Source organism: Cervus elaphus, chromosome 8, assembly GCF_910594005.1.
Source record: "Cervus elaphus chromosome 8, mCerEla1.1, whole genome shotgun sequence".
In the NCBI taxonomy this organism is placed as follows: domain Eukaryota; kingdom Metazoa; phylum Chordata; class Mammalia; order Artiodactyla; family Cervidae; genus Cervus; species Cervus elaphus.
The window spans coordinates 15,349,408-15,364,553 of record NC_057822.1 but is presented as its reverse complement, the minus strand read 5'-3'; the positions used below and the strand labels follow the sequence as shown (position 1 = coordinate 15,364,553).

Here is a 15,146-nt window from a genome sequence, read left to right as displayed (position 1 = left end):
TCTAAAATAATTTCACTGAACAGTGAGGCCCTCCTCCCTGTCTGTCCCTCACTCCACTTTTGCATGTCTTTTTAACTTGTTAGCTTCAGTCTGCTCTCTTTGTCCCGGGAAATTGACTTCTTTACCAGGAATGATGACTCCATTTCCTTGTGTGCAGAGCTGAAGTCGAAGCGGAAGTAGAATAGTGTGTGTGTGAGAGTAGACTCTAAGGGGAACAGGAATGCCAGAGGGGAAGTTAGCTTGGCAGTCTACCTGAGATTCAGGGGAGTGGAGCTGGACATCCACAAGTGAGAATCACTGGCCAGGGTTGCTCTTTCAGTGACTGAAGATCATAAATAAAGTCAGGGTGTTACAGACACGTTGTGGGGAGTGGCTGTTAAAGAGTTTTCTCACATGTGAAGGGAGAGCAAGGCAGCTAGGAGTCAGGACCTATAGGTGTAGTTCTGTCCTCTGACTCAGATACCAGTGCGTGCCTTTGAAAAGTCTCTGCCACTCCGCTTCACGTGTCCCATTGGAAAAGTGGGGGGTAAGAGTGCTTTACTGAGCGGGGTTGTTTGTGAGGCTGATTCAGTCTTTGTAATTGAAGGTCCTCAGATGGAGTATGCTCTAACAGGGTCAAGGATTATTGCTCTCATCATCGTTAGTAATAACATCATCACGCTGTTATTACAAGCATTATAGTAATGAGCCCAATGATGGCTCAGCAGGCAGATCATTTGGGAATCTTTTCCCCTGCATTTACAGATCATGTTGTGGGTGGAACTGGCTCATACCAGCTAAGCTCCAGTTTTTAACTGGGAATGCTGCCATAGGAGGTGGTCTGTCTGAAATGGCTAGGTGTGGCTCATCACAGCCACCAGCAGTTATTAGCCATTACGACCCTGAGGGCTTGCCTTGGCAGCCCTGGGTCAGCACTCTTTTTTCTTGGCAGATTTTTCTTATTCTTTGTTCTGGAATACAAATAGTTTCTGCCCTCCAGCCAGACTCAGTCTAGGCTGGAGAGATCCATACCTACTTTTCCTAGGACTCTTGTGTTTAGTGTTCCCAAATGCCCCCCGCATCCCCCCACCCCACCCCCAAGCAACCTTTTCACCCAGATAGGAAAGGGAAAGAGATATTTTCAACTCTCCCCTCTCCACTCTTCTCCCTTTCAAATACCCTGAAGCAGCTCTTCCTGACTTCTGTAGCAGTGTGTACAGGTCCATAGAGTCTAGGCTAGCCTTGGGGCTTGGTGCCTTAGTCTGCTGCTTGCTGCTTTATCAGAGGTCTGCCTAGTCCTCCAGCCCTGCAGCCACAGGGGCCAGAAACCCCTCCTTGACACCTAGATGCCACTTTCCCCTCGCGGCTCCCTCTCTTTCTCTCCCAACGTGCCAACCTTTTGCACTTCCACTAGAATGCCAGGCAGGCTGGGCTCCCAAAGGCTCCTTTTTCAAAACCTCTGGAAGCCGCGGTTGAATGTGCCATGACCCTCTCCCTCTCTGGATGGCACCGTCATTGAAGCCGGCGTCATCGGAGTCTCTTGTTCTGTTGGTGTGCTACCTGGAAGATCCTTCCGTCCCGGACAAGAGGAATTGGAAGAGCATTTTATGTTTTAAGAACAGGCTGACATGCAGCAGCTACGACAACAGCTGAGATCACTTAATAAATGGTGCTAAACTAGCTTGTCTCATGCTCTTGCTCTTTATGGTGCATCAAAGAAGTGGCCTTTCAGACTGACTGTCACCATATTAAGGAATGGCACAGACTTCTCCGTGGAGGGCCATCCGGGGAATGCAGCCTCATTTCCATAAGCCCATGGTATCACATCACACGGTATTTTGTTCCATCTCCGCTGAGGTCCGACACTGAGGTGACATCTGGCTCTCAGAAAGAGACCCCCACGGTTTTTTTGGTATTTAAGTTTCCACCAGCCATGCTGAGGACAGGAACAGAGTGATTTCTGATTTAGAATTCAGCTCAAAAGTCCATCAGGTTGGAAAGGGGGATCCTTGACCTTCGCTTGGCTGACTTCATTTGTCTTACTTCAAAGACATCCCTTGCTTGGAGGTAAAGCCCTGCTTCCGTCTGTGTGCCGCTGTGTGTGTAGAGCTTCCTTGCTTTGTGTAAGTGGGCTTTCCTCACTGGCCAAAACCGCCCAACCGCAAGCTCTCTGCCAGCTTTTTCCCTTCTGTTCTCCCCTTGGAGCCAGCTCGTCTTCCTCTCTGAGCTCACACTGCTTACACTTCGCAAAGTTCTAGCCCTTCCCTTTCCCCAGTCCCTAGGGCTGTCGTGCAGCAGGACCTGGGGGTGGGGACGTGTCTTTGTCTTGTGTGACTTTGCTCCTTAGGACATCTGACCACAGCATGGCCCAGCCCCTCACGTGTTTTTGAGGCTCGGCATGTATGTGCTGCAACTTGGCCTTCAGGCCCCTAACCTGCATGGAGAAATCTAGCAAGGCTTAATGTGAAGGTTTTCTTTACAGCTTCCACCCAAACCATAAATAAACCACTTCTGCTCACACTAGGCCAGGTGGCCTGATAGCATCTGTGAAGGTGACTGTGGGCGTAGTGTGGAGTTCTCCAAAGTGGCTGTGCTGCTCCGTTTTGGCAGTGATGCCCTGAGCTGTGCCATCCTGACTGCCCATCCATCTCCATGAGGCCTGGGATCCCACAGACCACACATCGGGACTAGCACGTGGGCTGAGCATCCTGGAGGTGGCCCTGTCATTGCTGCTTTTTGTGATCACTTACCCCAAATTACTTAAAGTTCCTGAAAGATGGAGATGGTTGATGTGTAGAAATGCATATTTTCTATGTTTTCAACATTTGTCAAAGAATGACGTTCTGTAGCCCTTTCCCTCTTGCCTTCTGCTGTGATGTCCACATGTATTGATCTTAATTTCAGCTAATATAGCTGGTCCAGAGGTTGAGCCTGATTCCACCCACCAGAGTAAGAGTTGATCGGAAAGCACCAAACTGACCTTGACCCCTCTGAGCCTTGCCACATCTGAACAGAAGCCAGGACTGTTCTGCTTTGTCCTTCCCCCGTGGCTCTCCCACAGGCGTGGCTGTGTTTGAGTCAAGGAACAGCAACTGCTTGGACTTGAGAATTGAAGGGACACGAGGAGGAAAGAGCCAACACTTGTTCTCTCCCATGTACTCTGGAGATGAGGGGTCCTGGAAATGGTGAGGGGAGTGTTTTAGGGGTGGCTTAGCTTTCTCGGTCAGGTGTCCCTCCCCCTTGCTGTGTTTCCGTCCAGTCTCCAACGTCCTATTTCAAGTGTCTCGTTCCCCAGCCTGCCTTCATCACACTGCTCGTGGCCTTTCCCTGCTGCGCTCCTTGCTAGCACCACTTGCTGAACTGAGGTGACCGCTGCCACTGCGCGAGGGGCATGGTGAGCCGCTTTGCTGCAGAGGGAACGCTGCTTGCTGCCTTGTACCCTTGTTTACTGCTAACAGTCAGTCCCTTAAGGGTGCACGGGCCCACTGAGAAGTGGGAAAATGGTTAAATCCAAGTGTTAGGTGTGCGGCTGAGGTTTCAGAGATTTGGGTCCTTGCAGGTGGACAGCCTCATAACACAGCCAGACTTGCACCCTAGAATCATGGGACCACCAGGAGAAGACTTGGGTCACAGGGCCGTATAAAACAGCAGTGTCTTTTGTGAGGAAATCCCTCTTTGGAATAGTCTGTTGAGTCCCTTTGTGCCTCTGGCCTGGGATGGGAAGGGGAAGACAGGGCCTGTTGCACTTGGTGGGCCACAGTGTTGGGAAGACTGACCAGCCCCCTCTGCACAGAGAGCTGAGGGTAGGTGACTTGTCTTTATTCATTTGTTCTAGAGGAGAAATGGGTCAAATCATGGGGACTCCACCACATCTAGATTTCATTTTATTTAAATATTGAATTTGGTATGCAGGGAGCAACCATCCCTTCTCTTGCCACGGCTAAATCATAGCTGGGGGCGCTGCGTCACCCAGCATCATTGCTGGCCAGGCTTTGCTTTTGGGAAATGCCCCTCTATGCTGATGTGCAAGGTAAAGCCCAGACCAGTATGAGGCCCAGCTCATCTGTGAGTGTGAGGGCCAGCTGAGGGCAAGGCTGTGAAGTGGGGCTGGGCCAGAGTTGGGGCAAATGCAGAGTTAAGGGATGAGATCTCTGCCTTTAGAATTTGCTCTCTGGTAAGCCAGCTGGTAAAAAGTGGTCTTGAAAGGACTCATTGTTACCTTGTCATTTGAATCTGTTTAGAATTCCCTGTAGGTTGTATTAGGATAATAGGGGGAAAAAAAGTTTTTAGGAAACTCAGTTTACATGACAGATATAACATTTAACTTGTTCTTTGTTTACCTTTCAAAGAAACAAGTTTTAAAATTACATATATGCCTGGGATGCCAGGTGGAAAATAGCTAGAACATTCGCACCTAGTTTTAGGCAGGTGGTTTACTTAGTCAGTCATTGAGAACCAGCGATGGTACCAATGACTGTGAGCAGTGGTTTTATCTCCACTGAATCCACCTGAGGAAATTTCTTTGCCCAGATTCTTCATGTTGAAGTTTTCCATGTAAAGAATATACTGCTGAAGAAAATAGGAGGGCAGTTTAATGCTAAACTGGATTAGAGGGGAACTCTGAAATCCATATTTCTGTAAGTTCTTGACATAGAGAACTTCCATTTGGACTAGTGTAGGCCTTTCCGGAAACTAAAGGATAAGTGAGGTGAACCTTCAACACAGCCATGCAGTTTCTTGTTGACACCTAACTTGCTTAAATATAACTTAAACCTCACTCTTAGAATGAGAAGGGGTGTTTCCTGGGTCATTGCCTGGGTGTCAAATTTTGCTTTCTCTTTATCTTCATTTGGAGTGAAGAGTGAAATGACCTCCTGCCATCACTGATGGACTCTCAAAGTTCATTGTGTTACCATCTCTCCAGAAAGAGCTGTGAAACATGTCTTTCTATGGAAACTGAGTTTGTAAACTGACAAGATGCATGCTTACTGGGTACTCTTAACGTTTTCCTTCCATTCAGTGAACATACATGTATCCAGATTTTGGCGATATTCTGAAGAAACCATTAACTGTGGATCAGTCTCTTGTTCCAAGAGCTACATCATTAACTTATAAGTGTTGCTCTTCAAAAGGGAAATAACTAATGAAACTGATGTGATGATTGCATGGAAGAATGAATTTATTGGGCCAGTCTTTGTTTCATCCTTTCCTATTTGAGAGAAGAAGAAAAGCTATCTGTAGGAGACCTAGTGATGAAGTGTAGTTTTAGTGGCCATAATATTAAACCTGTAGTGAGCAAATAATTTAACATATTAAACCCTGTATGTTGTTACCATGAGTATTTCACCCCTTTAAGCCACGAATGGAATAATTGATGGTAAGGGATTTTAGATTCAAAGGCACCAAATTACCCATTTTATGTATAATTCCCAGGGAAGTTACCTGACAGTTTGCCCCTAAGTGGCTGAAAAATGGCTCAGGCAAAAAGGAAGGACATCAGCTCCTCTCAGAACTTGAGGTGGGTCAGGGCTTCAGAGGCATGAGGGAGCCTCTTTCCCCTGGTGCTTGGCCTACAGCCACCAAGGCTTGTTCTCTGTGGAACGTCCTCCAAGAGACTGCCCCTCAGTCACATTCCTTATCCCTTCCTAGCTCCAGTTTCTAAATTTAGGTAGTAACCATTAAAGTTGTGATGAGCATTGGTCCTGGGGAATTTCAAAGGAGTTTGGTCCTTGGAAATGCTGTGGCACATACAATTTTTTAAGATAATCGTTACTTGGGTATTATCAGAAACGCGTGGAACCTGACATGAATTTGGGATCTGAGTTGAAAAGGGTTAAAAGGTGTGATGTATGGCAGCAGAGGAAGCAGTGTCATTCCTCACCCGTCTTGGCGTCAGCATCACAGTGCTGTTGGGTGCCTGCCTTTACCCTCAGGGTGAGGCCTGATGGAGAAGAATCACTTCTACCTCCTCTCCTCACATCCCCAAGACAGAAAGTGCTGCTGCCCCTCGCCTCAGTGAATTGGAAGTGTCTCCCATGGTGGGTGAACTTAATCTGACCTCCGTGGCCTCCCCAGTAGACTTGTGGAAGGAGTGGCTGGAAGGATGTGGAAGTCCTCTCGGGGACAGTGAGGGCCAGATGGGCAGGAGCAAAAGCCAGAAGTGCCAGGTGCCCCTGAAAGGTGTCAGCCACCCTGCTTAACAGGAAAGTCTAGGCGGGGACCCTCACAGCTGTGCTTCCAGGTATCGGTGGGCCCCACCTGACCTTGAGGGTATCTGAATTGGGGTGTGGGGTTATCTTGTTTGCTCTCTTTGTTAAAAAGCCTCTGATCTGAATGTGCTGTTGTGTTTTTTGTCTCTGGTTTGCCAGGGCCTGGGAGGAGTTTCATGGCCTGGTGAACAGCAGCGGCCGCTGATCGGACGCTCCCCCTCTGTCTCTCACACTCAGGGTAGGGCCTCGTCTATCTTACTCTGTAACCCTGTGATGTCCCTCCCAGCCGTAGGACCCTCCTCCAAAGGGCTTGCCCCCCTCCCCATCTGCCCCCAGGCTTATCTCTGCCAACACTGAGCCTGTGCCAGGCACCCACCGTCTTGGAGGGAAACACTGAGTCCAGAGCTGCTGACTTATCCTCCCTGGGTCATGTGTCTCCCAGTGAACCCCTGGGCAGGTTGATGAGCCTCACGCACCTCTGCTTTCTGATCTGGAAAGTGAGGTTCCATGGACTCACGTCTCTGGTCTCTTTGGATGCTGACATTTCATGACTATAAATGGACCAGAGGTCTTTTTTTATTTAATTCCCAGACATGGCCATGTTTAAGCTATCTGGCAGTGTCCTGTGACTAATAGGGCAGTTCATCTGGCCCCTGTATGACTTAGGCGAGAGGTGTGTCTCGTTTGCTGGTGGTATTTGTCAGTTGTGAGGAAACAGTGGTGGAACCTCCAAGTTTCAAAGGCTAAAGTGAATGGTGGGGGATAGGGGAGATTTCAGGGCTGTGTAGGAAGCATGGTTCCAGGTTGTATCATGGTGAGACCAACACGTGTTTGCTGGCAGAGAGGGGCCCTGGGATAGCAAAGGCTGGGTCAGCGAAGCATTCATTTTAAGAATATTTATATTTCAGTTAAGGGAGTTCCAAGTCCATGTCTGTCTCTTTAGCAGAAGGGATTGGATGAATTTATTCTGGGTGAGAGGAATGGCTACAGGGACAGTGTCTGCATGTGCCTGGCCCAAAAGCACATCCCTGGACATTAACTATCCCTGCCCCCAACCCCCTGACCCCATCCCTAAGAAATGGAGAATTTCTAAAATTGGAAAAGAACTTGCCAGCTGCAGTAGTTGTTTCAGAACTCCACTTCAGAACAGGAAGCAAGGGAGACTTTTTCCAGGAAAGGAGACCTGCCCTCTTCCCTAGATGAGCCAAAAAGAGTATGACCCTGTGAGGGACAGAGCGAGTGGCTGGGGTCTGAGTAACAGACAGTCCCAGAATTCCTGTATGCTCACGCCACTCATATCTGTTTTTCAAATAATTTAATTCCTTCATCACGAATTCAGTTTTTAGATGATAATGCTAGGTTTTCAGAATTGAAATTGAAAGGGATTCTCTGTAAAGTATATTCAATATAGAATTCTGAGATGGTGGCTAGTATATCAAAGAGGGATGAAAACATGTATTAGTTCTAATACCGACACGTTGACTTGTAGGCTGGAAAATAGCAGACATTCAAAATACATCCATAGGTTAAATTTCCAGAGTCCTGGTGCGATATGGGACTTGCTTTAACAGCATTACCACATATAAAATTCCTTTTTTTTTTTTTTCTGCTTTGAAGATCCCTAAAATTGGGCTTCTTACACTGAATGTGATAAGAAAGGTTTTTGTCATAGTTTAATGGCAGTGTTTACCTCTCAAAATACATAGAATGATGGTACCTTTAAAATTCAGCAGCATCTTAGGTTCCATGGGGTCATGGGAGGGGGCTTTAAAATGAAGTTGGAAGAGACAGAATAGAAGAAAACTTAAAATTATTCCCTCTCCCTTCAGCTGGCACTAGATTCCCCAGGAAAAATACCTTTGAATTTTTTTGAACAGTCATATTTGCCTAATTGCCATTTTGTAGGCTCTTTGTTCTTTTTGTTGTCTCACCCCACCCCCATATCATTTTCATGGGGCAGGTTGAAGGGTACATTCCTTCAATGGGTTAAGTATTCTCCTTGAAGCACAGACTTGGGAGAATGAGAGGAATATTTGAATCTAAACAAAAAACCCAGCTCACTTCCCTGTTACGACAGACTTGAGAAGGATTTTTTTATTTCATATGTTCTGATTTTACCTTGAAAGTGTTTAACTGGGTGTTCCAAGAAGATGCACATACCAGCTGCCATTTCAGAGGCCCCCTAGGACTTTAGCCTTCTAGTCCTCCCTGCCTTTTCTCCTGCCAAGTAGATTATGATCTGTGAAGGGATAAACTGCTAGTTAAATAATTCTTGAACCACAAATAATCTCAATTTATCTGCTGTTTTGTGCCATTCCATGTGGCTGCTGATATTTTAGGACTGTGTCATGTGACCTCTTACAAATAAGCATGGCACTGTTAATCATAGCTTCAGCAGAAGTCCCAGTTAGCTGCTGGGGGATGGGGCAGAGATTATGGGTCCCTGCATATCTAGACTGGCATGCGCAGAGCAGTGGTCTCTACTGATGGGGAATGAAGTTAATGTGGTCACTTCGTAGAGATGAGAGATTGAAGTTTACCCGAGTGAACCTAGGTGGTTTGCCGTTTTATTTACTATGCAGGGAGGGCACGAGGAGAAAGCCAGAGCTGGCCTGGGCTGGGCAGCTGAATAGCCAGAGAATGTTTCCCTGAAGACCATGATGTAAAATGTGTTACCATTTCCTTCTGAATGACCTTTTATATTATTGAGAACCATTGAAAAAACAAAACCAATAAACCTTACCAATAGTCTGCCCACCGCAAGATGCCTGTAGGGTCTAACTTTTCAGTGCTCAGTCTTAATTGTCTAAATTTTAATTTGCTTTTAAAAGAACAGAAACCCATCTTTAGGGGGAAAAAAAAGTTGCTTGTGGTCTCTGCCACTTCCTGTCTACCTTTTCCCTTCCCATCTTCTCGTCTCTCTATACACTGCAGCCTGGGGTGAGGGACAGCTGAGGGTTAGTTCTCAGCTGCTTTGATGTGAACACATTCCTCAGACTAAATTTGGCACCAGGCTGTTCTCAACCCACTTTTTTTTTTTTTTAAGCAAAGGCTGGACCTGAGGGCCCCGCTGCCATCAGCCTGCTTCAGCCTGTCGTCATCAGGAGCCTGTTGCCCACCCTCGTTCCTCTGTTTTTCTTTTATATCAGATTCTGGAGGAAAAACAGCTGGATTCTAGCTCCGTTACTCTGTTCCTCCCCATTTCTGTTTTGCAAATAAACTTTAGAATGCTTCTGACTTCTTAGGATTTCTATGAAGAGATCTATGACAGTAGAATTAAATATTACCTCTTTCTGAATGGGAACGTGTTGTAGAGCTCTTCAGTTTACCTGCCACCTGAGAGAATTTGTTTCTGGCCCAGCTCCAGCACAGCACAGGAGTTCTCCCAGAAGATAAGATGTCCTGCTCACGGGGATGATTAATCCTGAGAACGTTCTTCTTTACATCACTAAACAGCTGTGAAAGGACTGAGTCCAGATATTTGCCTGCCATCTCTCCCACTTCAAGACAGATCCTTTTCCCATAGTCAGAAGATTCTCTGATTCTGCCTTCCCAAAGCCCTGCCTTTCTGGTCTGCCTGCTGATTGACTTTTGTGATCCAGTTGATCTGTGGGGCTCTTCCCCACCCAGGGATCAAACCTGGGTCTTCTGCATTGCAGGAGGATTCTTTACCATCTAAGCCACCAGATGGCCCATGGGGATCAAGATGGCATCAAAGGGGAAGAAGGAAGCCAAACAAATCCTTCCTTCCCAACCACTTCTTTGTTTTTAGAGGCGTTCTCCATCATACAGCCCTCAGTATTGCAGCACAGTGTTCCTGGGGGCACTCAACTAGCACACCTCAGTGACTCCTGCTTTTCTGTCTTACTGTCAGATGCCTCCTTCTTTGCTAGCTACTTGTGGCACCTCAGGGGAGTCTGTCCTTTTGGACATTCCTTTAAAAAGATGATCACTCCACTAAGTTCTCTTTGTGTTCAGTCAACTCCTTAGATGGAAATCATTCAAATTCTAGTAGCATTGATCATGGAGCTGCATGGTCATGTGTGTCAGTTACAAAATTGCCAGTGGGCTTTTGAGATAATATCAGTTTCTTCCCAGCCAGAGTTCACCCATGCCAGCTCCGGTTTCCCTCTCAGCATTCTTATCTGCAGTTACTTGTCTGTGTAGTGAGGGCTGTAAGTTACTGTCAGCCTGCCACCATCATGGGGGAGACTTGGTTAGCCATCGGCAGGAAGATACTGCTATTTGGCTGGGCTGAGCATATGTATTCATCAGTATTAACTCTCTCCAGTCCAGTTGCCAGATACCCAGTCAATTGTAACAATTCTCCGACAAGTCAATGAAAACCAAAGCTTCTAGAATGTGCCATTAAAATTAAACGGAGGAAATGAATCCAAAATCAGATTAATGAGAATTTATGTCTCAAAAGTTCACACAAACTTAAATCCAAAGCCTAGGGCCAGAGTAGTAGGCGCAATGACTTTTAAAGCCCCTTCCACCCCTGAGATTTTGGGATTAAAATGGCTAAGGTGTTGGATTTCTAGGCTGAAACAGGAGAGGTTACTAGTGGGCAGCCAAACCTGTCTGCATCCCCTAGAAGGCAACTAAGACGATATCTTGTGATCTGTTACACACACACATGCATGCACGTGCATGTGTACATGCCAGGCTTTTAAAGTGAAGGGTGTCCAGATTTCACCTGGAATATCCTTTTGTAAGCGGCTGTAAGTTTTGAACCAAGGGATTTTTGGTTGGTTGGTTTTTTTTTGTTTTTCTTTTTTGAGTATATAATACAAATTGATGATTCAGTTTTTTAAAACATTTTCTGTGTGCATATGTGTGTGTAAGAAAACAGAAAAAGAGGTTTCCCTTCCACTCTTTCTCCATCAGCCCAGTTTCCAGAGTACCCTTCCTCTGCCAGCACACGCCCCAAGTAGCCACTGTTACTGGTTCCCACGGAGCCTTACAGCGTTTCAGTATGTATGGCTTAACTTGAGGCAAATAAAAACCTTATTTCCTCCACCCCTGCTTACACAGACAGTCAGGCGTCACATGCACATGCTGTTCTGCACCTTAACCTATTGGTCTCTCTGGGAGAAGGACTTCTTTTCAGAAGTCTCAGTAGAGAGCTTCTTTCCCCCTTTTTAAAAGCTGCACAGTATCCCATTAATATTTAGTCCCCTGGTTGCATGCATTTGGGTTGTTTCTGACCTCTTGCTATTACAGCCAGTTGAGCCCAAGTGTTTGAAGGGACTTGTGGGGGCAGATGGCCATGCTGGCATTAGATGAGCAAGGAAGGAAGGTCCCAGGGTGTCAGGTGGGCCCCAGAGCTGCCGAGCTCAGGTTTCCCCCTGTGTGTGTGTGTTGCCTGGAGATGACACTGTGTATTGAATGCCCTCTTTTCTCCCATTTTTTCTTTCAGGGACAATTCAAGCTTTCGAAATACAAAAATCACCTTGTGAGAGTACACAAGCTGGCAATAATCCTTTTCTGTATGTGTGTGTGTGTGTCCGAAGCGGATGGGAGGTCTCCGGCTGGCCCCCCTATCTGCTCACTGAAGCGACGTCCCCGAGCCGCGTGCTCCCCTTTTGCACTCATTCCTGGAGGACGGATTCCGCTAGACACCCTCCAGCGTCGCTGACTTTATAAAGCGGAAAAAATGGAACACGTGACTTTGTAACAGGACAGACTTTTTTTTTAACGGGGTTCTGTGGGGGGGGAGTTCACCCTTTCGTCTTGCTGTGTGCTGTCCAGGTGCCTCCCGGGCACTCTGCCGTGCTCGCCTCTGCTGTACGAAGGGCATCGTGACCACGTGTACAGGCCAGAGCTGTCGACTGAGAGTGAGCAGTATTATGAATGTCTGTGCATCCAGGAAAAGCGTTTTGTTGGAGAGTCCCAGAATAGCTATAAACGCTCTCTTCTAGATCTGCCATTAAATTATTGGGACATTTTGTTTATTTCACACCCCTTGTCCCCCAAGGCCACCCTTTTGGAATATGTGTTACTAATTCTGTAGTTTCCTGCCTTACGCCCTCCAGTCTTCCCTCCTGTGGGACTCTTTCCTTTTAGGCACTGCTGCACTTAGAATTGTAACCAGTGGGCCACACAGGTCTCACTGAGGCAGCTTAGAAGGTATGATTGTAAATTAAACTGCACCAAACTGCAGTTTGATGAGGAGCGAGGTTGTACTAGAGGTTCCCAGGGCAGGATTTGGAGCTGAGGGTGTTTTCTGACCCAGGTTCCCAGATGGGCAGGACCTGTTGTGTCCAGCCTGTTGCTGTGGGTTCTTGCATTCCCCTCGTGGAGGAAGGGAAGCAGAAGTTGGCTGCTGCCAGGTGTTAACATGGTAAGTTCTGTGATCTCAAAACTGGGACATCTGGAGAAAAGGTGACCGTGATAGACGACTTTCTTTGCATGGCTCTGCCTGTCTGCAGTGGTGGAGAACGCTGCTGTCAGTCCTCATCACCCGGTAAATGTGTTAGCTGGTGTGTGCTGATCCAGGAAGCCCAACACAAACCTTGTGGGCTGTTGCAGGCAGGCTCTAAAAATGACCAGGCACACGCCAGAGAAGCCGGGTGATCTGACTCCAGAAGGACTGAAGTCAGAGAGGTCAGAGAGCACCTAGGGTTGGAATAAGTACCGAGGACCAGTCCTCAGCAACCTCCGAGGAGCGCCATCTTACTTGGCTCTTGTGAGCACAGATTGCAGTACCTTAAATTAAGGCCTCCCCTAAAACCTATCCTTGCAGGCCGGGGTCCTTGACCACCTGGTCTCAGAGAAATCATAGGAGAGTAACAGGCATTTCCTTCTGGTATTTATATTACTCTTCCTACTTTCCAACTCCTGAACACTCTCTCATTACCACTGTCTTGGGGTGCTTATTCCTAAAAGAATAGAGGCATATAAAAGAACAGGGGCCAAAAGGGAGGTGCTTCCATTGCAGGTGAAGTTAGATCAGAGAAGGTCTAGCAGGGATTTAAACTCCAGGAGTATGAAGAATAAACTCTAGTGCCCAGACAGTTGTGAAGGGCTCAGACAAATACAGGAGCAACGTTGGCCCAAGCAGGGGACAAACGCTGCCTCCTGAGTTTAGACCCCAGGGAGGTCTTCACTTTTGCCTAAACTCAGATTTGCCATGAAAATCCCAAAGAGAGCGGACGTTTGAATTTGCCCTCTGGGCATCTACCTGACTGACTGTTAGTATGTGTGTGTGGGTGCATATGTTTGTTACATGTTACAAGTGAAGGTTTTGTCAGACCGAGTGCTTAGTTGTCCATATTTGTGGGGGGTTTTTTTTGGGGGGGGTCTCGTTTTAATTTCTTAGCCTCGTGTTTTCTAGAGCTGCTGATGTCACTCCCTGCCCCCCGCCTTCCTCTTTGTCTTTGTAGTATTTGAAAGTTATTTTTTCCCCGTCAGAAATATGCTGGCTAGAACAAGAGTTTCTGCTAGGCAGTGTCTCACCCTAGAACTTTCCAGATCTTCTGCCTAACAGCTTTAAACCAGAGATCGAAGAGTCAGTTCTCCAAACCACCTGTTTTCCACACTAGTTTGAGAGGTCTTTTCAACTCCTAATGACTCCATGGACCTCCGTGACACAGACAGGACGCAGTTGCGGGTATGGTGTCACCATTTCCAGAGAAACAGGAAGCAAGGTACACCAGGCATCTGCCAACCTAGCAGACGGGTGGCTGCTGGAGGTGGGGCGCCCCCTGTGCCCAGGCAGGCTGTTCCCAGGACCCCCAGAAACCGGCCCCACACCTCGCCAGTGCTCTTCTCCTCTTACCCTCCTGTTCATGTGTGTGTGTGTTTGCCCTGTGACATTGGCAGTCACAGTTTTCCACCCAGAGAGACGCTTGTGGTCCACGATGCTCCAAGAATGAATTTCCAAGTATTTGCCAGTGGAGGAGCAGAGGCTGTGACAAGAGTGATTTAGTGTTGCACTTTCAGAGCAATTGTCTACTGCAGTAATAAATGGAAAATATCAGCAAGAACCCGGTTGTGGACTCTTTAATACAGTGGAAAATGGGGAGACTAGTAGTGTTTTGCTTCCTGCTTCTGCCCTTCAGCACATGAGTCTGTTTTAAGTGCATTCCCGAACGAAACGTGAAAGAGTCCAGACACTGCCAGTATCATTTACATGAATGTAATGTCAGAGTGCTGTGCTCTAGTTGATAGTAATCATTGCCAAAACCTAGTTTACATTTTTATACCAAAATATAGTTGTTAATTTTAATTCTTAATTTGGAATGAGGAATGTTGGAATTCAAAGATTTAGATTTGGAAATAAGAAACCACCCCGGGTCTTAGCCTGGAATGTTTTATTTAGCCCAAAGGTGGGCATGTAATGCATTCCAGTGACCAATTGCCCATGTGAAATACCAGGGGGGAATGAAACTTAATGCAAAGCCTTACAAAAGATTTAAAGCAGTGTAGTTTTGAGACTGCATTTCAATAGAAATTTCCTTTCTGTCTATCAGCCATGGTCCAAGTGGAAGCACAAACCAGGCAAGTTATTTTAACAAGATGATCAAATTGTTGACTCAGCCACTAAAAAGGCCTAAAGGAGACAAAACCAAGGAGGCAGTGACTCCAGGGGGAGGCTCCTCGGGGTGGATGCCACTCACCTGGTGCTGGTGTCTGAGGGTGGAACGAAACTGACCTGAGCTTGTTCAGCTTCAGGAACACACTGCTACCGCTGAGATGAGGCCAGAGCTCATCCCTTCAGCACTCAAGTGCACCCTGCTGGAGAAATCCAGTGGTCTGCTAGCTGCTAAAGTAGAAGTCGCTGCTCAGGGAACTAAGATCCTATAAGCTGCAAGGTGGTGCCAAAAGAATAAGGAGAAGAAGAAAAGACTCCCTTCTAATGAGGGCATGTGTGGAAAATAAAAAATAGTAACTGCTAGTGGAGAAGCCTGACAGAGACCCTTTTCGCCAAGTGATCCGGGTTCATGGCACCAC

The 15,146-nt window shown here is 47.0% G+C and overlaps 1 protein-coding gene across 3 annotated transcripts in view; it reads left to right on the top strand.

Moving 5' to 3' along the window:
- The window catches only part of EIF4E2 (eukaryotic translation initiation factor 4E family member 2), a 29,837-nt gene extending 15,661 nt beyond the window's left edge, over window positions 1–14,176 (top strand). The window contains exons 7-8 of one of the 3 annotated variants that reach the window (XM_043909676.1): window positions 6,348–6,426; window positions 11,611–14,176. In XM_043909676.1, the coding sequence (XP_043765611.1) occupies window positions 6,348–6,393 (46 nt within the window). In that variant the 3' untranslated portion in view covers window positions 6,394–6,426; window positions 11,611–14,176. Of the gene's footprint in view, window positions 1–1,393; window positions 1,660–6,347; window positions 6,427–11,610 lie in introns of those variants that run through there. The other 2 variants (XM_043909677.1, XM_043909675.1) reach the window with 2 other exon arrangements.
- The last annotated feature ends 970 nt before the right edge of the window (window positions 14,177–15,146 follow it).